Here is a 26,056-nt window from a genome sequence, read left to right on the forward strand (position 1 = left end):
GACGTCTAACCTTTGCTCTAATCGGAACCAAACCTCAATTTTAACCTCAGCCCTGAAATCACATCTTGACCCTCACAAAGGCCTTTAAAGTTGTGGGGCCAGCCAAAGCCCCCCCCCCCAAGTGACCATAGGGCCCCACATTGGCAGAAAAAGAATTATGGGCCCTTTCCTTGCCCCTTTCCCTACCCATCACAAATAAGGCAGACGTCCAACCCTTGTTCTAATCTGAACCTAAACTCCATTCTAACCTCAGCCCTAAAATCCTCAAAAAGGGCTTTACAGTTGTGGGGCCCAACCATAGAGCCCCACAAGTGGTCATAGGGCCCCACTTTGCTATAAAAAGAAAGAAATTTGGGCCCTACTTCGACGTAACCGCAAGGACACACACACACACACACACACACACACACACACACACACACACACACACACACACACACACACACACACACACACACGGGAATAGCACAATATGTAATTAAGGCTGAACCACATTGTTCTAATCATCTGCACACTGGTAATTAAATGTGATCAGTGTGTGTCTGCTCAGTGTGAGCTTGTGCATGTGTTTATGATTCTAAGTATGTGTTTAATGTCATAAGGCCAAAGCAGGGTAATGCCACACTCCCATCCAGTTAATTAATTAAAATGTCCACCCATAATTAATTACAGACAGTGGATTATGAATGTTCCCTTGGAAACAACCTGTGGAGGTATTGTACCTGCAGGGACATGGTGTGTGCAGGGTGTGTGGAAATGTGCTGATACTGTAAGTCAGTTCTGCATATTTAGGGGAGCATGTCGAAAGTACACCTATTGTTTTATGCTGCCAGCTGTTTGTAAGGGACCTTAACTCATTCTTTCATGGGGAGATGTTTCTTTCAGTCCACCGTGATGACTTTGCCCTAAAATACTAGGGAAACCAGTACAGTTCTGGGGATTTGTGTTAACATCTACAGTATGACTCTCTCTCTCTCTCTCTGTAATTTATTTCTATAGCATATTTTAAACTGTGCACTTTTGACCACATCCAGGTTTGCTTTTAGAATTTGGGTGCTTGTGCTTTGCAATGATACAAAATTCACTTGTTGGCAAAACAGTTATATTGCATTGCCTCTTCATCAGGTAGACTCTAGTTAGGTTTCTGAACATTTACTTAACATTTTGAGTTAATAGAATTAGTAGTCTCCATCAACCAACAAGTGTAAATGTATTATATTATTATGTAAGGTGAGTGAATGCACATAATCTGTCATGTTTGCTCAGTAGAAAGAAATCAGGGACGTGTGAAGGTCAGATTTTACTAATTTTCCTTCATCTGCTGCAGAGGGTGGAAAGTGAAAGCACAAGTTCGTGGTGGCAGTAACATCATACACTGTGACAGGAGAGGTTTGTACTGTATGTGGAGGTCACCTTTCAGTGAACACACCAGGGCAGTTTTAGATGCTGACGCACATCATGCGTTTCCTGGATTCAGTGAATATTGATGCATTTAATAAAATACTATTTTGTTAAACATACTGTAAAGAATGTAAAACAACCATGAGTCTAGGAATTCTGTTCACAGCAAGGACCTGTCTAATAATCTAATAGACAAAGGTTTCACAAACATAAAACAAGGAAATGTTTAATGTATATTAAAGGGAAAATTAACATAATGCAGTTAAAGCTATTAATCAGACACTTTTACAGCCACTGCAGCACAGCGGGGGCCTGGTTCTCTCTAGACAGTCAAGACAAAGAGGGCTGCCAAGAAATCAAAACGTAATTAAACTCAGCGTGCTTAATAAAGCGAACTAAGAAAAGCTACCTGAGTTGACCTGTAGCTCTGCAACACCAAGTCCCTTTAAACCGCATCATTTCTGACTATTACACACATCATAGGTTTCCAAAGTCTGCGATGGAGGACATTCAGTGCTGGTTACATAGAAGCGTCTATTTTTACATGATGCTGAGGCTCAATGTTAAGGGTTGGATCCAGTGTGGTTTACATGAATCCTGCCCATGTTAGTGTATAACATTGTACATACTTAACTTGATACGGCAATTATGTTGAAATATGCTTTAATACACAGTGAAATGCATAACCGGGCCTTGGATGAATCATCATGGTCTTGACAGTCGCTTTACCTAATATACTGTAGGCTGTAATTTTCCCACTGATGCTATCATTGAAACTGGCTGTGGGCTAAAAGATAAATTTATCTGTACAAAGCTATCTGCTGCCTGATCATTATGCCAATTACTGCATGCAGGCTGGGGGGATAATTGAACTTAAATATACAGGGAAAACGCAGCTCCACATACTTTGAAGTGAGGCGCAGCAGCTGCTCTTGCTTTACGTTCTGGCTGCCATATTATTATGGACAGTAGTTGTTAGAGAAGAGCAAGACAAACACAGAGCTCCGTCGTGAGTCCAGAGCAGCTCCAAGCTCTAAAATAAGGCGAGTGGGTGTCAGTGACCCTGAGTGTGTGAAGGTCACCGAGTCAGAGCCGGCACACAGCTGGTGAGTGAAATGATACGCAGCTAAAACCCTGAGTGTTGACGAGGAAGGGGCTCGATAGCGATGATTCGTTCACATTGGTTTAAGGCAGACACAACATCTCAGCAACAGCATTCACTACCATTTACACTCATTTAAATCCGGTTTGGAATCTGATTATCACATTACAACAACACAATCATTTTAGACCAAAAGTGATTAGGTTAGTTAAAAACTGTTTCCTGTTACATGTTGCCAGAGCAGCACTGCTGTGAAAGGACGGGGTAATAAACCGAATAAACCGTGTTGCTGCTGTGTTAACGGATGGAAACGCTTACTCCTCGAATGCCACCAAAGCTTTGTGACTTGCGTTAATCCGGTTTGCTCCTCGCCAGGAGGCCGTGCTGCAGCCTCAAAGCCCATGGAAGCGGAAGCACAGTGAAAACAGCATAGCGCAGCATCCGTCCCACACCTGCAGCGGAGGCTGGTCCCTATCACGCTAGAATAGCGTAGCGTAGCATCAGTGACAGAACAGAACGGAGAACAGAGCTTCGGGTGCAATGCGTGAAACCAGCAAAAGGTGGAGGTACAAGCTGCTGGACTTAACGTTTACCAGCAGCGTTATGGAAACTCTTGGACATGACATGGCACAGCATGATGTGCCCTTTTCATCCAGTCAAGTTTTGCGATGAGGGGATTTGTTGTGGCTTTTACATGACGTGACCCCTGGGACAGCAGCTGGATGAGGAGATGCAATGATCTTTCGGAGGAAGGGATTAATATTCGTATTCATTTTGTCTCATTTCCTCTCTCCCCTCAAGGGCCAATGTGACTTTCATTCTCCTGACATTCTGGAAAATGCTGCTAAATGTTAATGGGGGACTATTTTTACATGGGTCGCGACCACGTCTGGCACACGCGTACACGCCGGACACTCTGGAATTTGGACGTCTGCCGACACAGGAGAGCGAAGACACAGGATGACTCACACATTTACACATACGCCAGCTGCACACTGCGCTAAACTTGTCCAAACTATAATTTTTGAAAACTCTTGCTGCTGGAAAAATGATCAAATAAGCCCCGCTTCCCCTGCTCGGCAACGTCTTCAAACCCTCTTAGTCAAACTTCTCTGTGTTCCTTTTTTATTATCCTAAACGTAACTTCAGTGGCGCCGCAGACTTCTCACTTGATATCTTTTTTTTTTTTTTTTATGTTGCAGGAGGCACAGGGAAAGCGGAGACGTTTGACAAGCCCTCTGCATGTGTCTGCTCGGTGGAGCGCCGGCGTTCCGACGTCGACGCTTATTATCGCTGACAGCGTGTCTGAGCCGCCGCTCTCCTTCGGGCTGGAGGCTGGAGGAATCCTCGCGTAGCAGCGCCCACCAAAGGTGACACGCTGCTCAAATCAAACACGCTTTACATTTGTTGATTCGCAGGCGCCGTGCGTCGGGGTTCTGCTGGGCCGCGGAGCTGCGCCTTTAGAGCAACAGGAGAGGAAAATAATGAAATATAGTGGAGGACGCGGCGGCTCAACAGACGCTGGATGAAACCGTGGAACAGAAATCACAGGACGTCCCTTGTGTTCAGCCTCTGTGGAGTCTTGAATGACACATAGTTATTGTAAAGATTATTATTTTATAAGGCTAAGTGGTCATTAGAAAATATTTTTAGCCTTTACCGCGGTTGTCATGGAAATGGAGGACATTTTGACGGCCTACACTGCATTGCACTGTCTGGGCAGCCAGGCTCCTGCATTAGCGAGCGGCTAAGTTTAAGATGCACAGTGCACATCTGTGTGAATCTAGGGTCAGGTAGCCTTGCGATTTTACTTGTGTGACTCTAACGGCAAATGACAGTCAGGTGGCCCAGCCTCCCCCGCACGCGACCCCGTGGCCCCGAAGGTGTTCGCAGCTCCGCAGAGGTTAAACGCTCGCGGCGCTCCAGCAGCCAGGCGTGACCGGGGAAGCGCTCCTGAAGCTCCGCATGCGCCTGTGCACCGGCCGGGCTTTGAACACACACTGTTGCTATTATCCGTCCCGACTAATGCAGCGAGACACACAAAGCCTCGTGTCCTCTTACCCACTAGTCTGACAGCGTCATAGTCTTTTTATGTGCTCGCCGCACCTGCCGGCGGCTCTGAGAGTGACTGACAGCGCTGGGACACGCCCACTGAGGCCGACACGCGCTCGGAATCAAATCTTCTCAGGCGTCGTTTCAAAATTATAAGTCTGAAAAGAATCACATTCGCGGGGCGGCGTAATGCAAAGCACCGAGGATGCAAAAACATGCCACTCTCCGTCCCCGACGCGACGACAATAACAGCAAGAAGCAAACACAAACACAAAGCTATTATTCTGTAAAGAAACCCACCGGTGCCATGCGCCCCAGGTGACATGTAATTACAATCAAGTGTGCTTGACAGGAGGCTCCTTTTCTTCATCACAGACAAAAAGGATAAATAGACAGTCAAACCTGCAAAATTACCCATTATTCTTTTACAGAAAGTTTTAACAGCAGGTGGAGTCGCACAAAGGCCACTGTAACGGCGCTGTAACAGTTTCACAGCGGTAGCCTCGGAGTCACGGTCCGCACCAACGCCTGCATCCGTTCAGATACATCCAACCCTGATTGTTTACAATGCTGCAAAGTCAAAATCAATAGGGTCTGCCAAGACAGGAACAGCCTAATGCTCCATTAGAACTCCCTGCTATTCAATTACAGCCCCAGAGTTGGAGAAGTTTCAGCTAGCTCAGGTCCCCTGAGAGGAAGCACATAGAAAGTATGAGGCAGAGGGAGGGAGTAATAAATCTAAAACTGACAAACAGCAAAAATAAAGTTATGGCATCCTCCCACCTTCACCCACTTCCCAGATTATTATTTTCTTCGATGCTGCAGTCCCATAATATGGAAAAATGAGTAATTTAATTTCCTAATGTTAATGTCCACGTTGTTGTTTAATTCCATCCTATCCATTTTTTTTCTACTTTTATCCACCTTATCGGAAAACGTCTTTATAGTTTTACATCCACCGTCTTTGTAAAGTGTGCGTCAACATTTAGTTTTTCTAACCAGGAAGTGAAAGCCACGATACAGAGAGTCTGTCTCCAGGGAGCGAGTAGCACTACAGAGGTGAGAGTGAGAGAAAAAAGACAGAAATAAAAACAAACAGAACGCAAAAAACAAGAAAAGGCAAATCTAAAAAATATTCTGCCTCTTGTGGAGTTGAAAGGTCATCATGGGGTCCCTATGGGGACAATTACAGGGCCTGGTGGTGGAGTGTGTCTGTGTGCACTGATGCTTGTGTGTGCTACTAAAGGGGGCCCTTTGTGAGAATAGAAGAGGAAGGCTGAGAAACAGAGGCACCGCTGCACCAACAGCTCTCATTTCAAAACCCACTGAACCAGCCTGAAAGCCCATGATGTCACTGGAGGCACTGACCAAACGCATAAGACACAAATACTAAATGAGAACGAGCAAAGGAATTTAAAATCCAACCCATCTACCAGATGGGCAAGTAACTTATTATATTATAACACAGTCATCACAAGGAGTAGAGACAGAGTCAGTCGAACAATATGATCCCTCCATAGCATTTACTGTCCTGCAGGTGTCCCATGCATTGCAGCCTGTGACTGTACTTTAATGGGGACGGCTCCAGCGCCTGGTTTCCACCAGAAGCCGCCTCCTGGTGCCGTGCTGCCGGCGCCGGCGCACGCTTTGGCTGCACACTCACCAGCCTTGTTCTCCGTTCGTCGCCGCTCGCGTGTCTCTTAAAACTTCCCCCGTGCCTCCGGATTCCCGCTGAGCGTCACGCTGCGCCCCCCCGACGCTCTCCGGCGCCCGCCCGGCTGCCTTGGTGCCAGGAGCTCGAGCGCTGCCTGGGAGCTGTGATGTGTTTGCTTAATGGATGCCTACAACACGATGTTCCGCCAGAAGACCCAGTTTGCGTTCGTGTTGCTCAGACTTGCTTCCTGTCACAACAGCCATTTGTGCTGATTACATTTTAGCCTTGATATTTACATTAGGAGAAATAAGCAGTGGGACATTCTCTAGAGATATTTTATAGATTAATTCCTTGAATACAAATGTTGTTGATCTTGATACCGTGTCTTATTTCAGGCATTTCTGCCGGTTTCTTTCTTCCTGAATGCTTTAATTTTAAAGCATCTCTTCCCTCACCTGCACCCTTTGCTTTTATTTTCCTGTCTGTTTCTGCTACCCAGGCAATCTAATTTCTCAGTGTGCCGTTCTTGTTGTTCGTGTGTGGTTTATATGCAGAGTTCTGTATTTAGCGCTCTGGGAGTCACAATGTTCCATTTACCTCTCCCACAATGCTCTGCTGGGGGATGGCCCTGATTATGCAAAGTGTGTGTGGTATTTTTAAATAAGCCGTAATACAGCTGTGTGGGTGGGATGTCATCTTCACCCCTTCCTGTTTTCCTACATCAGTTTATATCCTAAAAATAATTCTCATTTTCACATATAAAGTTAAGCAAACTTCTCCTTCGCTTATATAAGAGTGCACTTTTGCCAATGGGCAGACAAAAGCCGTGCCCATGACACTTACTGGTATTGGTTCTGGTCAGACAGCAAACACTAGCCCAGCACACAAAGTTCTACTTTCCCTGTGCTTGGAGTTGCTGCGCCCCAGAGCTACTGAGAGCAACCATAATCCAGTAACAAACTCTCACTTTGTGTTACCCAAACTGTATTTTTCAGTTTTGCTTAGCTTCTTCTGCAGCCAGTGTTATTGTGGCAACACACAGTTTTGACAATAACTATTTGCTGACAAAATTGTAACAACAAAACTGAAAAGAATTGTTACAATAAAGATGTTGCCAGAATCTCTGACCGTTGCACGATGATGATTAACAGAGATGAGAGTGGCTCGATTCCACAGCTACATCACCGTCCCCACGGAAAAGCTCTGCAGCTTATTTCCTCCAACCAGTCATTTGCATGCATTAACTTAAACGTGCATATTCTCTGCGTGCATTCGGTGCCTGGGTCCATGTTTGCAAAAATGGATGAAAATCAGACGTGGCGTTTGTGAGGGAGTTAAGAGAAAAACAAACAAGTGAAAGTTGTGTGTGTGTGTGTGTGTGTGTGTGTGTGTGTGTGTGTGTGTGTGTGTGTGTGTGTGTGTGTGTGTGTGTGTGTGTGTGTGTGCGTGTGTGCCAATGGTTTGATCCCTTGTTTCCAGGGCCTTACTTCCTTTTTAACTGGGAGGTGAGCAGAATGGCTGGTTGTGCAGGTCTATGGTGAGGATGCTGGATCTGCTGATTTCTCAGTGCCCAACTCCTTCAGTCTTTCAGCGGTTTGATTGTGGTGGTGGTGATTGGAAACAGTCTCTTCCCTATTTGCGTTATGCAGATAAATTATGTGCTTCCCTTTGAGCAGGACCGCAGGCAGACATTTTGTTGGCACTCACTAAGTCGCCAGGCTGATTTCCTGTGGCTGTGCTGCTCTTCTGCTTTGCACCCACTGTCCATAGCTCCTTTACTGTACATGTCATGCGAATAGACAGATGAGCCAGTGGATGACAGGGAATCCTGGGAAAACCGTGTCTACAGATGACATTCCAAGATCCGGCGCTGCCACTCGTCCACTATTTTTCACCGTATCATGTGCCAGAAGGAGCTAACCGGTCCACTGCCCTGTGCTGCAGCTCAGGCCTCCCATGCACGCTCCCCTGCTGTCGCCGGAGCCGTCTGTTTACCCGTCTCCACCGCCTCCGCCGCCTCGGCCTCTGCGCTTTAGTCGGCCGTGTCATCTGCTGCTGTCACCTCTTCACAGCCGTCCTCCAGTGCTGGAGCTGAGACTCCACTGCTTCAGTACATGTACATGTACATGTACAGTACATGTCTCACTCCCCAGCGCCACTGTGTCACTAACTCACCACATTCTGCCCCAGGTGCCGCTCTGGTGCAGTACGGCCCGATGGCACCAGCCCCGACCCGCTCCGTTAAGCTGCTCCTGCTCCCAGAGAGAGGAGGGAGGTGGGGTCCGGTACCAGGAATGGGCCGCAGCAGGCGAGACGCTTCATTCCTGTCGTTTGTGATGAGCCATTGAATTCACTGCATGATGTTCTACAACTTGTCACATGACGCACTAAGTTACTGCTGCTGTTAGGAGACAAAGACCGAGTCGTTCGTTCACAGCGACTTGATAGTTGGAACCAGAAAGATTTTTCAAACATAAATAATGTTAATTTTAGCTACAGTTTAAGTGTAAGCACACACTTGTATTTTGACAACATCAAATATAAATCTTAAATATTAAAATGCACTCACAAAGAGTCTGCACGGGCCCAAATTTAATAAAATGACTTTAATTTACATATTAATTAGCATTTTAAATATGTCTAAATAGCCCTGGCTTAAATTATACTAAGTGCGGCTTTTAAAATCCTCAGGCTACAATGCTTTAAAAACAGGATAACACAAATGTATGCTAAGGAATAATAAAAGAAATCATTTACTGAAAAAATTGTTAAGAAACAAGAAATTGTTATTTAGCTTTTTTTCCCATTTGTCAGTAAGTGGCACTTCTGCGCTACTTCCCTAGAGAGACAGAGAAAAAACAGAACAATCAGCCAACGTGTAGTTAAGAGTCGTATGTTTACACACAACTATGATGTGGATATTGGTAGAAGAAGTGTCCTCAAAAGTAATAGCTTCATCATCACACTAAGGATGAAAGGAACAAGCTTCCAACTGGGCTCTCCTGTGTTAATGACGTGTTTATTGTTATAATACAACATTTGGACCAGTGTAAACTAATTTAACTGATACCGCAGGATAAACAGCCTCCAGATACTCCCACTCAGACTGTATGGACAGTAGATCAGCTGACTGTTGATCAGCTGACTGTTGATTTGAACTGGTTCATGACCCTTTGCTATACTGTAATATTATATTTGATCTTTAAACTTAACACTGTTTCTTTTTTCGCCCATGACTCAGTCTTTTGCCCCTCGCCCAGAGAGGATGACATCACCTGATCACTGTCCTGCTCATAGCACAGCCTCTAGCTAAGCCCTGTAATCGATGCCCTGCAACCTTCATCTGCTCCTCTTGAAAGCACCCTGTATTTTAGTCGTTCTCCTTGCTCAGTGCTGCCTTCCTGTTCCGTGTGCACATTTACTGTAATTCTACAGCATTAGTCTATTGTGTCCTCACTACAGGCTGGGGCTTGACTCAGCAGCCACCCAGCGATGGGACAGCATGTCATATATTAGTACAACTTTAGAGGTGCAGCGTTATTGCTTCGGTGCTTCCTGTGGTCCGGCACCGTTCGTTGGAGGTTCACTGTATATTCTCATTGCTTACAGTACATGGCCGTGGCAGCTGCAGGTGCAGGATGGTTGTAGCTGAATAAACTGACCCTGCTGTTCTTTCACTCGTTTCCCTCGTCATCCGTTTCCCTGTCTCGTTTCCCTCTCCCTTTCTATGTCTCCATCTTTTGTTTTTCTCATTTCTCAACAGTGCGTCTCCTCACGAAGCGGGCGGCGACTGTTGTGTCCTCGGGGAGCTTAGTGGATACTTCAGATTCAGCGCGCTCCCCGCCAATGCAGCCGCTCTGCTCGGCAAAAGAGCAGCGACTGTCAATAGCAAGGTACAAGCTCCTCCGCTGTTTAGGAAGTGTGAGGGCAACCTGCTGCTCGCTTTTATGGGGGAAGACGCGATGTGCCTCAATCAAACGCTAATACACACAGGCTCCACACACACACAACAATAGACTTGCTTTCCTACAGGCTCAATGCATGAATTTCGGCTGAAAATAAACTACAAAAATAGATCTGCAAGCGAAAGCACCAATAAATACTGACGCGTGCAGAACTCAACTCATACCGTAAAATGGTAATTACAGAATCACTAAAAACACACTGAGCAGACAGGGTAATTATCATCAAAAGCAGACGCTCGTCTAAAAATGACCACACACTTTCTCATCTTCCTTTGTCCCAACTTCATGACAACTTATGCCCACACACATTTCAGTCCACTGATTTATGAAGCGTAGCTGTGGAGATACGGCTTGTGTAAAAGGAGAGAAAAGTCTGAAAAATGTACTTAAACAAAAACAAATGGTAATTACGTCCACCTACTGCATTTCAGAATAAAATAAGGCCTCCACAAAGGCTTGAATTGTCCAGTGTTTGTCCAGAGATTCATTTCTCTGCCAGGTCCTTCCATATACAGAGACATCTGGAACTCTGCTCTTAGATTGATGGATTTGCATCTTTATTTTGACTGTAATCTACAAAAGGGAAGTGGTCAGAATGTGAATCACGCTTGGCTTCAAACAAAGGAGGAGGCGTGTTGAGAACGCTTGTCTGTACGTGGACTGTTCTCTGGGACCTGCATCCTACAGGGTTTTGTGCTTTGTCAGTTCCTTCCATTGTTCTCTGTTGTCCAGTCAAATCTAAATAATAGTAACAAGGCCAAGCTTTCAGAGATCCCATCTGAAGCGCTTTCTCACTTATCTATTCCACTCATGTTGGTCTTCACAAGCATTTGTTGATGATCCTTTAATCTCCTCACAAGCAGCAGGCTTCACTTTCTTGCTTCCCTTTCCAGTTTTTAGCACCTCTTCTGTGCCTCCTACAACGTCTTTTGGCTGATTTTTTATTAAATTTTACGATTTTTACTAATTAATAACCATTTGCCTGCATTTCCTTCTACTTTTGTATTCATAATTCATATTTCCTGTAATACCATGTCTTTATAGTCGTGTCTTTCAAATCAACCCTGCGTTTGAGGAGAATGAGTTTGTTTTTCACTGAGCAGATCTGATTTATTATGTACCAAACACTGGCAAAACATAAGAATGCGTATAATGTAAAAATGAGCTTCTTTTAAAAGCTGCATCATTTTTGCATTTCATAAATCTATGTCAATTAATTGTCCTATACTGTAGCCTCCTTCCTTCTTGCCTCATTAATGTCCCGCTGTGCATTGTCCCCACTCCTCCTTGTGTGTGAGGCTGTATTAAGGTCAATCCCCTGGTAACTATCTATACAGTATACAGTATATAGTATATGAACACATACAAAGCAAGATGTAACATGCTGTAGTGTTCAGTGGATAATGACTGTGTGATACATATGGGACAGTGCTGGATTAGTTATATATTTATGTGGGGTGGATTTAGCTGGGATTGTATTTGTGTGTATAAATGAATATGTTGTATGTATGTATATATGATATAGATGTAACAGAATAATACTAACGAAGCACATGGTGTAGGATTAAATAAGCCTATACTTCCTCCTATTCCATTTCGAACATTATGTTTATTGGCTTTGTTGGCAATTGCCTTTTGTTTGTTTGTTTTTTCTTCTTTTTCTACATACTTTTTCATATTGATTGTGTGATGTAAATGTTCGAAATAAACTTATCAAATCAAATCAAAAACGATATCTTCCAATTGTAATATGCCACATACGCACATGATAAACACACACATCCAGTAGTATGATAATAAGTGGATATTTGTTAAAGTCTCCTATCTGTGCATGCATTTATTTTGTTGCATTTAGTGGTTGAGGAGAAAATGATCGGACTTCAATCAATAAGCAGCCATAACGGTAGCATCCTCTGTTACTCTCTTTCGGCCCCCACACCTCACGGTCTCTGGTGCTGTGGATTACTGTACATCCCTGTTGCCTGTGTGGTACAGTAACTACCTGCTCCTCTGTGCACACCTCAAGGAGCATAAGGATCTTTAAGGCTGAACCCCACACTCATTAGTGGGGGACGTCACACATGGAGACGCGTCCCCGGGGATCATGCTATTTATGTGTGTGTTGCTCTTATTACTCCCCATTATGCTCCAGCAGCTGAATCTTGTTAATTGGTCTGTCATGGAACTGAGAGTGTTACATTTTAACTCTAACGTATAGATTGGTTGTTACTGATTGAATGGGGGAAGCTACTTTTATGTCCCAGTAAATTCAATGCAATTAGTTTTTGACATTGCAGAGTGTGCTTTCAGACACATCTACTGTACACACACACACACACACACACACACACACACACACACACACACACACACACACACACACACACACACACACACACACACACACACTTACCCTGCGTGACTGGATCTCCTTTACATATAAAGGCAATAGGAATTCAGACACTCCCTCCAATCTGACGCCTTCCTTGGTCACCCGCAGATTCCCCATTCCATCCTGAGAGGAGACAAACAGGGAGGAGTTATTCAGAATCCACAGAAAGCAAGAGAAAACAGCTTCTTGTTCACACACACTATGGAGTTGGTTCGCTTTCCACCTGTCAATATTACAAACTATACACATCTGTTACAAAAGCATTTGCTACTGTATTTTACATTATGATGCAAACCGTCAAGTTGAGAAAAGTTTTTTGACACAAACTGTCTCATACAAAGTTATGGAATATCTACATTTATTTTCTCCAGTTTCATACGTTCTGTAAAGTTGTCCCAGCAGTTATATGAAAAATAAAGTATCTTATTTGTTCAGTTAAATCAAACTTTGAGTGTTCTTGTTAATAATCTACTCATATACCTTTGTTGATAGCATGATCACTATTTCTACAGATATCAACATTAAAAGCATCATACAGTTCAACATACTGTACATCTTCCATCTGCAAAATCGAAATTCAGTGAGGACTTATTAAACTTGCTGTTGGCATCAATCGAATTTAGAGATGATACACTGCATCCAACCATGAGCACTGTGTCCGTGCCCAATGAGAGCTGTGCTTCTGCACAGAATAGTTGTTTCATCTATGTCAAAGTGATAAGAGAAAGAACAATAAAGACAGAGAAACCCAGCAACATATTTCAGCTTGTCAAAAGGAGAGATGAAAGAGCCCCTGCTGAGGAGACCAGCTGATTTACAGACGCCAGTGAACGCGAGGTCAGCGCAGACAGTAGTGGGGGTTCGGCTCCCTGTGGGAAGCCTCTTCAAACAGAAGGTCAATGCAATTAAATCAAAACCCATACATTTAAAACCATTCTCCTGCATTCTAACACACTTACATTAAGGGACACTTTATTTTGTCAGTGTTTCATTTGAAACCTCTGCAGAGTCGGAGCCCATGTTCCGCTGTGTTTGCTTTACAGCATGTCACAGCTAGCTGCCTGACAAAAATGGCTTTGTGCTGGTTTGTGATTAGGTGTGCAGCATTCCACAGATTCCACGAGTGAACGCTCCAAAGGCTGCTGGATCACAGTGACACGCTTCGATTAAATTCTTTTGAAAGAGCCATGACCCATATTAGGATAGTAGACGCTCTTACAGAGAGCAGGAGCGGCTACTGTACTGCGTCAGACCAGTGCTGAGCAGAGTGAGAGTGGGGCAGGTTCGCGTTTTATCTAAGTCAGCATGTAAACTATAAAGTAACTAGTGTACGTGAACTAAATATTTGTTAAAAACAAAACAAAACATGAACAAAAACATTGTCAACTGTGTGTTAGTGAAGCAAGAAATGTTGAAATCTCATAAAAGCATCAGGCATATACAAAACAAACTTCAGACTGTTGGAATTAGTACAGCCGTGTCTGACACAGGTGTGACAGCCGCAGCAACACCACTAATCTGTTTAGCAGTGATTTGCCTCAGCCTTCATTTTGCTCTACTGTAGGTACAATAAAGCAGCATGTTGTTGTACTTAAAGCAATATGTGTATTTGTTTTGTTTAGACAATAACACTGTGTAATGTACAATATGAATATAGAGTTTCCATTTGTTACATTATTTTGTAATTAGAGATACTAAGATGTGCGTTTGTGTGTGTTTGTGAATTATTTGTTGTCTTGGGTTTAACTCTGGTGATTAAAACAAACAACTCTTACTGTAACAAATGGTCTGTTGTAGATTTACTTACAGTAGTAGAAGTGACATGTATATGTTGATAAATCTCTCTAGATGTAAAAAGGAGGAACTAAAAGCTTGGGCCATATTTACACCCATTCTGGTCCATCATAGACCACTGAGTGGAATTACACTGGCAGTCTGTCATTTGAACATTTATTTCCATTTAATGTGAAGTTTATTTGAAAATTTTACTTTGAAAACAATCTGGTGATTCTGAAAAATTTTCAGGGCAAAAGCCATTCAGAAAGTTGTAGCCGGTCCAAACTTATGTTTTATTCAGAGATTAAACCTTGAACCAACATTGTGGATTGAACAAATTAAGGCTTTCACTGGTAAAACTGCTTCATGACAACACATTAGTTCCGCTTCTTTGGCTCCCAGCTCTCTTTTCATGTTCACAAATATTGATGGAACTGTCCATGAAGATTGGAATTCTGCTCTGAATGCTGCAGCGAATTATCATTAATTGTAAGGTGCAACAAAGCAACAAAGCCTTTCAAATTAGAAACATACTCAGGGAACAAGAGGGAGAAGAGACCGAGGGATGAGAAATTGGAAGGACGGAAGCTGCGCAGCTGGAGAAACGCGAGAGAGGAATGAATCGGAAACAGAAGGGACGCAAAAATGCAAATAAGACTAAAACCAATCAGCTGTGATGGAAACATACAACACTTGTCCGTGGTGACAGCTGGTGAGCTGATGGATCAAAGATGTGTGAACTAACCAGCCGAACATCAAAAGACAAACAGAGGAAGAGCAACGCAGAGAGGCTCCATTCCAACCAAAGCGCTGTATTTTTAACATTTAATCAACGTGAGGCTCAAAGCATTGGAGATAGTTTGACACAGTCCCTATTCATAACTCACACAAGCGAAACTCCTGTTCATTACGTACATCTACACACCACAGCAGCCTTTTCCCCACCATGATGCTGAAGTCAAACACGGTCTGTGCAGTAAACTGCTGGCTCCGCCCCCTCCCTCACGCACACGAGGGGCGATGCTGAAATGAATGGGCCGGGTTCATTCCTCCCCGTCGCTCCACGTTCCAACGCCGAAGCCTCCTTTTCGGTGAACGTGGTGCCGGTCTCATTTTTGATCCAGCGCGCATCGCTGGCGTGAACGCTACACAAACAATGCATGCAAAGGGACTTCATCAACAAACAGGAGAAAATTAAAACCTCTCCATTCATTCATCCGTCTACTGTTTTTGTTCTGCGTCTCTCTGAATCTGCCAGTTCAGGCTTTTCATTGTCTCTCCTCTCTCCGTCTGTGTCTCTGTCTGTCGACGCGAGACCAGAGGCTGTAATTCATCCTGCAGCAGGGTCGGCTTCTACTTGAACTAGAAGCACGCGGGGCGTTCAATGTGTTTAAGCAAAACCACTACAATAAGCTGTGATGGACTTAGTCACAAACTGAGCACATAGACAGGTTTGTGTGATTCTCCACACAAGGATTTCTTAAGGGACACATTCTGCTCTGCCTTTGCAGACCAACAGGGGATCCTAGGGTTCAGTGCCTTGCCCAAGGACACTTCGGTAGCAGTAATTTCAAAGTCTGTTGAAACCCTGAACATTATGTTATTATGAGTCACATCATGAGACACTCGAGTGGAAATAAAGTGATGCTAGAGGAGGTTATAAGTGGCTCTACCTCACAGTAAAGGCCACACCAGGCATTTGGTTGTTTGCTCTGATGTGTTATTATCCCATCACTTTTTTTTTTACACTACCATCCTACTCCTTTTTCTACTCACAGATGAATAACTAATCTTTTTTCTGTCATCAGACTTACATCATTGTCAGTAACTCGTTTTTTGCAGAGTGACCGGTGGGCGGGGCCTCCATTAAGGGGGCAGATACACTGGACTGGAGGAGCTGGAAGTCAAACCACAGGTCCAGTGACAGGTGGACAGGGCTCCGTCTTAGCATCGCTCGCATCCTTCTCTCCTTCCTTTTTTAATTTAATTTAAATGGTGCAATAGCTGTAAAACTTTTATAGTGTAAAGAATATTTAAACTCATACTGTAGATAACCGCAAGTTTGAGGAGAACCAGTAGTGGATTCTGACAGAAAGGACCAACAAATTAAATGTATCTACTAAACCTAGGACTGTTTGTACTGCACTTATGCAGATGTTGCAGTAGCAGGTCATCAGTCCAAGATGGATTAAGAGACAATAGCAAGAAGCAGTTGACCATTGCAGACTGCAACTGTTCATGACTTTTTCTCCAACCACAACTGTAGATATTTTTTTTATTCATTGCAGGATCTGAGCTTAAAACTTGGAATGTGTGATTAAAAACATTTCTCATATTAATAAGTTAAAAACTAAGAATCTGTTAAATACTGATAAATAAATCATTTCTCAACTTTTCTGCCATGATGCAAAACCCTTTTAACAATGTCTCATCACATATTGTACAGTATTATTTCAGACAGAACAATATTAAGCATTGGACAAATCACTGAGCAGCTCACGCATCCCACAAAACAGCTGTACTGATGTCTACTGACCTCGAGGCCGCAGGAACGGCCTCACGCAGTAACCGTGACACTGCTGTTAACTTCATGATAGCAGTTTCTGCAGGCTGATGCAGAGGCTGTGCCCACACAGAAGTCTAGCACAGACTAATGCTGCTTGATTCCCAACGCACATGCGGCACGTTAAGAAAAGCCCCCAGAGGCCTGTTTGGAGTGTGCGAACAGAAGGAGAACAACAACAACGCTCAACGTAGCCCAATTTATTCCACGTGTCCATTTACCGTCTCATTTTCATTACCGGCCCAGATTAGACAGCACCTCGGGGAGGTTGCTACCAACATAAAGCACAGTAAACCTCATATGACGAAAGGCCGGAGGGTGAAGTTAGAGCACACTAAATCTACATACTTCAGAGCATCAGGGAGAAGAGAAAGACAAATAGTCACAGAGTAGAAATGCTACAACGTGACAGATCATGTGTACACATACATTTATGTATGGCTTGGGAATAAGAATGCAGCAACATAGCTTTTCCCGGATTGATGTCACACTAACAAGAATCGTTCTTTTCTGTACAAGTGAGATGTCAAAACTAAAAGAAGGATCTGACCCGCACCCAGACCGTCTAGACATCATGCTGCTATAAAAGCCAGAGTTTTGCATGTGCAAGGTCAACAGAGTATCTGAATGCCCTACTCAACGAACTACTGTACAGTAGGTGCAGAGATAATGATGGATACCTTCATCATGGGGAGGTTAACTGGCAAACTGTCCCATTAGGTGAAAGCACGCCTCACGCAAGGTTATAGTACCCACAGCAGAGGTACAGGTACAAAGAAGCAGTGTGTTTACCAACATGACTTCTAGGTCACACACACACACACACACACACACACACACACACACACACACACACACACACACACACACACACACACACACACACACACACACACAAGAGCCCTGTGTCCCTGTGGTGATGGATGGGAAAGTATTTTGCAGGCCCTTCTAATATTCAGGACTGTTGTAATTTTTCACCCAACCTTTTATGTCGCCCAGAGAGATAGAGGGAGAAACCAGAGGGAGTCGTGTCACCTCTGCCTGAGGAAAACAGCTGAAGGGACGAACAAATTAGGAAAGTCAGAAAGTGCTTTGATCGTCCTCTTTGCCCATGCTGACCATAAGGAGACAACAGCAGCGTCCACAAATGACTTTGTCTAGTTTATTTTAACTTTAGTCAAAGGTAAAACACTTAATTCAGATTCTCAGGTACTTGTTGAATAGAGGTGGGTGAAATTAAACACATTTGGCAATTTGATGAGCGATTCTCTATGAATTTGCATGGCTTTTCCCGGATTGTCTTTCAAAAGCAGCAAATGTACTTGAACTTTTTATTGCGCGGCATCTTTCTCCTCTCGTCCGTGCCTTTTTCTGCCCTCTCTACCTTTTGTACTATTTCCTCTCTCCCCTGGTGCTCTGGCTTGGCCCTAACACCGCCGGTGCCAGATGAAGGGATCAACTCTTAACCTGGTTAAACCATGTATAAAATAGAATCCTTACTCATTCCCTCTGCCAATCCAATTTCCTGTATGACTTACAGTGGGTTAAAAACAACTCCTGAGCTCAGAGTGAAGCTCATAAATAGTCTGTGATGATCTCCATGCAGAGAAGCAGGCTGTTACGGTTCAAGTCATGCCTTTATTTCGCGTTTTTCATTTCACAAGGAGGTGCCGTTGATCTGCTCCCATATGCTGTGCTCATTTGGCGTTAACGCAAACTCAGCACTTCCTCCGTATGTTTTATATTAAAACACTTTGTGCAGTTCAATGAAAACAATCCCTTCAACTCCCAATAGGGCTTTGTGTGAAAAATCTATTTGAAATGCGGCAAAACTACACAAAGTAACAGATTAAAGACCACTTATAGTACGTAGAAATGTCACAGTTAGCTGAATTTGTGGAGCGAGGAGAACAAGAAAGATGATATTAGAAGATGATATGCAAATGAGGTTTATAAGGTACTGCTCAGTTCATTAGACTCATTACAACTAATAACTGGCAGCATTCAGTGCTGCTGTCTATGTTTACTAAAGCAGGCTGGCTGTCAGTCTGATTGCAGCCCCTTGAGGCTTATTTCCCTCGTGGCCATAATATCTAATATATAACAAACTTGATGTGACCAGTTTCACAATCATAGCAAGTGTATCATTGAATTATGTGAAACTTACTCGTCACAGTCTGGCTGACAGATCGATGAGTGCTCTTTAGCTCTTCGGTATCGATTGGACCTGGTCATCGTCCTCTGATCTTTTCTGCTCTGCTGTTGGAATCTGACATTTTCCTCAGTTACTTCCCCGCTACTCAACAACGTACTGTAGGTATCACCACAGTCCTTTCAGGCAACTGAAGTTGCCTGAAAGGACTGTGGTTGGAAACATGGAGGCCAGAAGGATAGAGAGAAATCATGGGAGCTGTTCATTTGAGAATAATTAAACATCCAAACCTACAGCATGTGGCTTCCTTTTCTACAGTAGATGTCAGAAAGGAGTGTAACTAGAGGACACGGACTACAGCAGGATTAAATGAAGTAATCTCTCAAGATACTGTGCGGCTGTTCTTCATGCTGCTAACACGGCCGTGGAGCATTTCTCAGCGGATGTCTCCATTTTAAAAGTGAAGGTTCGGTGGAAGCGCCGCAGCCACGACGGATGGACTGCACGATGCATCAGCTTCCCCCGGAGAACAGATATTAACCTTTCTAAAGTGCCACGCGGTGCTTTGTGTCGAGCGCAGCTATATGTGGACAGGCGGCCCTTCGTCCCCGCAAACAGAGCACTTACTTGTCTCCGATGTGCGAGGCAGCACCTGCGTCCCCGAACCACCTCTGACTGACAAATGACGGCGCAGCGTTTCCTGCTGCTTCGCTCGCGCCACACAAACCACTCAGCCACTCCGACGGCGCACGGACCCACAAAGGAACAAGTTGACAAGTGCAGTTAACATCACCTTGCTTTCACCAACAGCTGTGTCCCACTTAACCTCTGCAGCCTGAGAGACAACCTGAGTGACAAAATGACAGCGCGGGTCTAATGCTGTTTCATGCCTGTGTTTGTCTGCCTGCTGCACTGCTGTCACACCATGGTCTAGAAAGGAAATCTGTTATTATATATTATTATTATTATTGAAATGTAAATGAATCGTGCAATCTGTCACTTACTCTACAAATAAACCTACACTTATGAATAAGAAAACAGGCCCATTATATATCAGGTATCCATTAAATTCATCAGATTCAGGTTTTAGCATTGACTCAAGTATTGTTAAGTTTTTACAATTCCAAACAAGTACGAATACAATAAAACACACACTGCGTAAATACATGTAAATTTATTGCAATGTTAACTGATTTGCAGCTTTAAGACTGTTAAAGAGCTATTACAGCGCTAAGTGTAGCATTAAGGCTGCAGAGTACAGCAGCGGTAATGTTAATGTTATTAAAATGTTGGCCAAGACTTAGAAAACTGAAAAAATTCCCATTAAATAAATGATTTATGATTTTTGGCTAGAGTTTGATTGGCGGCTGGGAGGCAGGATAATGCCAAAACGTACAGAAAGCAGTTTTTAATAACAGGGTGTGATATTTGGAAGCACTTTCATAAGTGTAATAACTGCACTGCTTGCTTTAATTCGTTCATAGAGGACAGTGCTATTGACTACTCTTTGGTCCACCTCTGTTACTTATCAGATGGATTTAATGTCATTGTTTTATCTTGGTGCTGAACACATTTGGAGAAGTGAAGTAGGGTTTGTGACGATCAGCGAAGGCGACGGTCTGTGCAGGGACTATTTAAAAGGTGACAAGTCGGTGCTAATATTGACTCGGTGATATTCAGAGCGGCTGCGCTCCTTTATTTACCTTCCGCCATGATCAGGTTTGATCCATAATGCTCATGCGTTTTTGAAAGTAGCCGTGAGCTCGTTACAGAAGCATCTCTGCAGCGGCGGCGGCATTATTAATAACCCGCACATGAAACACTTTAATGATAATCAAATCTAATCTGGCTCCGGTCAAACATCGTTACCACAAACAATCCCACAAGAGCTACGCCGACCTGTGCTTCTCCTGCATTACAACAAGGCTCGAGCAACAAAGCAATGGGAGTCTTTGAAGTAATATATTCACCTCCACCCTGCTACGACGCTGGCAGGCAGGCATTTCTGCCTTTTATTCAACAGTTTCAAGGGCCTAAATTGCTACAATAACAAGTTTCTGGAGCTACTTACAAATAGCCTCTAAGCGAAACGTAGAGCATTTTCAATCTGAGCTTAGTGAGCTGGAGTCTTTTTCTCTCCTCCTCTTTCTTTCCATTCAACAAACCAACGGACGCCCTCATGTCAGTCCTAGTCAAGGGGACGAGCATAAGTGAAGGGCCATGTAGGGGGAAATGGGGGAAATGGCTGCTCTTTATTCTGCTTCCATGACTAAGGCTCCTCTGCATCTGAACTCATGCTGTATTCACTTTGCCACAGTTTAGCTGAACTCCGAGCCGCATGCCGTTATTCCAGCTGGTGGTAGCAGCATTGTTGACACGTCTGGCCTAAGCAGAACCCCAATCTCACTCATATGAGTTCACTTTCATACAGGTTACTGAAGGCTTGCTGGAGTACAGCGATGAGACCGGGCCTCTCTGTGCGTCTCTATTCCAGCCTGCTCTTCCACCCAATTCAATCCATTCTTTTCGCGGTGCTCTTCCCTTTTATAGATGCTCCCTTTCTCCCGTATCCTTCTCTGTCCTGTCATGGGCTCTCAACATCACCACCAAGTCCATTTCCCACCGAAGGGTCCTTCAGATTTCTCCCTGGAACAGGCTCAGACACCATCCACCAGTGGGTTCTGCCAGGAACTGCTTCAGCCTCCTTAAGTCTGAATCAACACAAAAACATTATTAACACATCATGTTTTTTGCTAATTCTAGTGTTCCAGGTGAGGCAGCCCAATAGAGAAGGTTTCACTACTTCAGTGCAAGACACTGCTGTATATGAACACTAGAAACACATATGGGATTACCCCATTAAGTCAAAATGAGCTTGCAGAAATTACCTTGTTAAAAGACATGACCCAGAAGAAACGGAGACACTATGAGGTCTGAGAAAATACCTGTGCAGCAACCTCATTACATTACAGCACAGAGGAACTTGGTGATCTCCCCACAGAACAGCTGTGGCTTAAAATGTCAATCCCAGCGTGAATTGGCTCCATTACAGGTTGTTGGTCATTTGTATCAAATGCCTGCAACAAACTAAATTAAAGTTTGGTTTCCTCAACGTTTGTGAAGGGTCCAGAATGTCACGGATCGGCAGGGAGAGGACTCAAATGCACAGCGCCAGGACACGACGTAGCCGGTGAAAAATGAGGGTTTATTCCCAAAATCAAAGTCACAAAACAGGTAGTGGACAATAACAGAACGATGACTTACAGGGTCGGTAAGGTGCTGCAGGAACGTGAGAGTCGGAAATCAGAAAACAACGATCTGGCAGAGAATCGATGTGACAGGTGGTGGTTAAATACACGGAGCCGATCACTGATACCAAACAGGTGAGTGTAATGAGGACCGGGAGTGAAGCGGGAACGGCTGTGGTGTGATGAGAAACGGAAATGCTTACAAAATAAAACCGGAAACTGGGATCAAAAACAGAAGAGTCCTTTCAACATAAAACCAGGAACGAAAACCTGACACAGAAAGCCCACGGAGGACCAAGCAGTGGAAGATGAGTGAGTGAATAAGCGTGAAAGAGAGAGAGAGACTGAATGCTGCTTTTCTTCCACCTCTTGGCCATTGATAGCTGGGACTGACTGAAAAAAATATATAAGTAGAATCTAAATAATTGCAGACTCGGTAGCAGGTCTTTGCCTGTTGCAATGCATGTGTGGTGCACATGTCATGAATTACATTATACAAGCTGGAAGCCTGTTCCAGCATCGCCTAGAGCTGAGGAGACATCCTTTACCTAGAGCTGGCCAAGACGGTGTCACATCCAATCACATCCTTCACCCACAAAAGCAAAACAGGGTAAAAAAATAACATCATCATTTGCCTCTAAAGCTTTACAACGATTGCTTTTAGTCTTCATACAGTAAATCATCGTCAAGGCGCAAACGCCGCTGAGCAGATGAACTGGGACACAACAATCACGGGCCGGCGTTACACATCTCAGCCACATCTCTGGTGTTTGTAGCTGGAAATCATATGCCGCATTATGCTGGCTCTGCCCCACCAGCTCCAATGGATCATTAGCGAATGGCATGTTGTCACGATGCCCGATTCAATGCGCCCAGGATGTCTGTCTGCATGAGGAAACAGGTGAGCCGGCATCCATTGCACCTCTGCTACAGTACCAGACATGTCACTGCTTTAATGAGTGGTGGGCGACAGATCATCGCTGCTGGATCCTCTGTCCACCGGCGCTGCCGTCTGCCAATCACAGGGCTCCACAGAGCCCCCACTGAGAGCGTGTCTCCTTCCTCTGCTGGGGTTGTGTTGCAGTGGCATCATAGCACAGTTACTAATGTGTTGTGCTGAACAGTTTTAGTATCAATGATGCTTCTAACATCAGACAATGTAGAAAGTAATGAACTTCTCTGCTCTCTCCCACCGCCTTTGCGTACGTACTGTAGGGAGTCGTGTCATGATGGCACATGACAACAAAAACATCTGACAGTGAGTGACAACCTCTCATGCGGCTTGAATGCGTCGCCAGCGACTTGCTCACTTGTCTCTCTGGAACTGATTTGACCTGAAAACCAAACCGAGTGTAAAGTATCACAACTGACTACACTGCTGATGGACAAGTTAGGGGGAGATGTGTGTGTGTCTGCTCGTGTTAATATCAGGATGCGCAATGTGTGACTGCACGTGTCCTTCACCCCGTGTTATGGAGCGATGAGATCTGACCTATCAGGTGACGTCATGTAAATGTTTCTCACTTCAGGGATCCAGACATTACCTAAAATTTGGTTGTCCACACAGAAAATAGCTTAAATCTCATCAATGTCATTTGTTTCATCTTAATTAAGTCTGATATTCTGCATAACTGTTAATGTTCTAGAGTATGCATACGCATATGCAAATGCACCATCATGCAAACGTATTATCAATATAAGATTTCAGACTAATTCAGATAAGCAGGAACAGTAAAAACAGTACAGACTTATTTCAACAGGATCGTTTGGCAACTAACATATGACATTCTGGTCTAAGGATCACTTGAATTGTCAGACATGGCCTCAAAATGTATTTGTATAACAAATTAAACACTTTTGCAAGTGAGACTAAATGTCTTTCTGGTGTGTGTTTGAGTGTGTGTGTGTGTGTGTGTGTGTGTGTGTGTGTGTGTGTGTGTGTGTGTGTGTGTGTGTGTGTGTGTGTGTGTGTGTGTGTGCAACTACACAAGTGTGGAGTGGATAGTTTGTATGCTGTCAGTCACTGCGGAAAGCCATTAGCTAAACAATACAGGAGAGGGAGAGAGAGAGGGAGGAAGTAGTCATAAGAAAGAAGGAGCGATAAAAGAAAGCAACGAGACAGGAGACGAACGAGACATAGGAAGTTGGTAAAAGAATGCAGAGAGCTGCAAGAAGAATTGGAGGAGGAAGGAGGTGCAGAGAGAGAAGGGGAGGCTTCTCAAGGGTGCAAGCTCTATACATTATGAAGGATGAGTCATGAGTATTTAAGAAACACCACACACACACACACACACACACACACACACACACACACCCACACACACACACACACACACCCACACACACACACACACACACACACACACACACACACACACACACACACCTTGGCTCCGTAAGCCTCTTTCCCCAAGGTCTGCTTGTCTCTTTACAAGAGGTGTGCTACAGTGTAAAGCTGTCACATAAGCTGCTGCAAGTCAGTAGCAGAGAAAGTAATGCATCGCAGTGAGAATGGACTGAAACTGAGTGAGAATGGACTGAAACTGAGGGTAACTCACACCAATACCACTAACTCATTCTGTCATGAGCTTGAACATAGCATGTGTTAGACACACGTTCAATTGTATGAATGTATGAATAACGTGTATGAATAATGTAGTGTAATAATGTAATAATGAAAATATGTATAAAATAAAGTAGATTAAACTGAAATACTGAATGAAGACACTGCATTACTTGAATATTTACTTAATTTCAAATCAATACCCATCAAAAACTTCAATCTGCTGTAAGAAATTTCCCACTAGCTGAGAACAAAATCAATTACATTACTCATGACAGAGGAAATAAAACCAATCTCTTCCCCCACTGTTAAGCAGAAATGACACCAAGGACAAGCTGTGGAAATCTACTTAAACACAGACCAACATTTAAATAGTTCCTTCTAGCAATTGGAAGCATCGCTGTGGCCGTAGTTAGTTTGGCCATTAACGAGCGTGACACAAAGCAGCGGCAGCATGCGATGTCCCTGTCGGCGGCCGTGGGCGGTGTCACCCGCCGCAGACTCGCTTCCAGGAACAACGGGCCGACACCACGGTTGGTCCTGCCAGGAACAGCGGACCGGCAGGACGAACAGGACCCTCACAGCAATAAGGAAGAGGTGGTCGACGGAGGAGGCGAGAGTCGCTCCAGTCACCTGCCGAGCAGCATGCGTGAACACACACAGACAGCCGAGCTGATGGGAATGGGAGATTAACCCAAAAAGGGTTCATGTCAGTGGTTCTATAGCGAGGCTCTGCACGACTGAGGTTAAAGGGTTCGAAAAGAATCGTGATAAATAAAAAAGCAGTGAGAAATAGTTCCTCCTGTACGACAGTGAAGCAGAGGTAGAAGGATCTACACTGTGTGCGGCAGCGATTGCTTTTATTCAGTCGCTGTAACTTCCCCAGGAAGCACATAACACAGATTGATGACGCTAAAGTTTATAAAGCGCTTCATGACTTCTTCCTCTTTTCCTGTCACTCCTCGCCGGCCGCTGTGGAAATAAAATGATACGGACAGGACTCAGGTGGAAGCCCCACAGAGGAGCTCCAGCACGTGTCCAGCGCAGGCGCGCGCTTTCTGCTCCTCTGCTCCAGACGAGGCCTCCGTCCTGTTCCCCGGAGGCACTGGGCCTTTTGTGTCTAACTGATTACCAGCTTCTGGGTGTCAGCGAATACTCTCTCTGAGGCGCGGGTGGCATTTAACTGTG

The 26,056-nt window shown here is 44.3% G+C and overlaps 1 protein-coding gene across 2 annotated transcripts in view; it reads right to left on the reverse strand.

Annotated features, from left to right (window-relative positions):
* Nucleotides 1-26,056, reverse strand: part of LOC114856776 (zeta-sarcoglycan) — a 238,715-nt gene that overhangs the window by 84,340 nt on the left and 128,319 nt on the right. For both annotated transcript variants that reach the window (XM_029152486.3, XM_029152506.3), the window contains one exon: nucleotides 12,588-12,689. In XM_029152486.3, the coding sequence (XP_029008319.1) occupies nucleotides 12,588-12,689 (102 nt within the window). The remainder of the gene's footprint in view (nucleotides 1-12,587; nucleotides 12,690-26,056) is intronic.

The sequence above is a fragment of the Betta splendens genome, chromosome 1 (genome assembly GCF_900634795.4).
Source record: "Betta splendens chromosome 1, fBetSpl5.4, whole genome shotgun sequence".
NCBI lineage: Eukaryota > Metazoa > Chordata > Actinopteri > Anabantiformes > Osphronemidae > Betta > Betta splendens.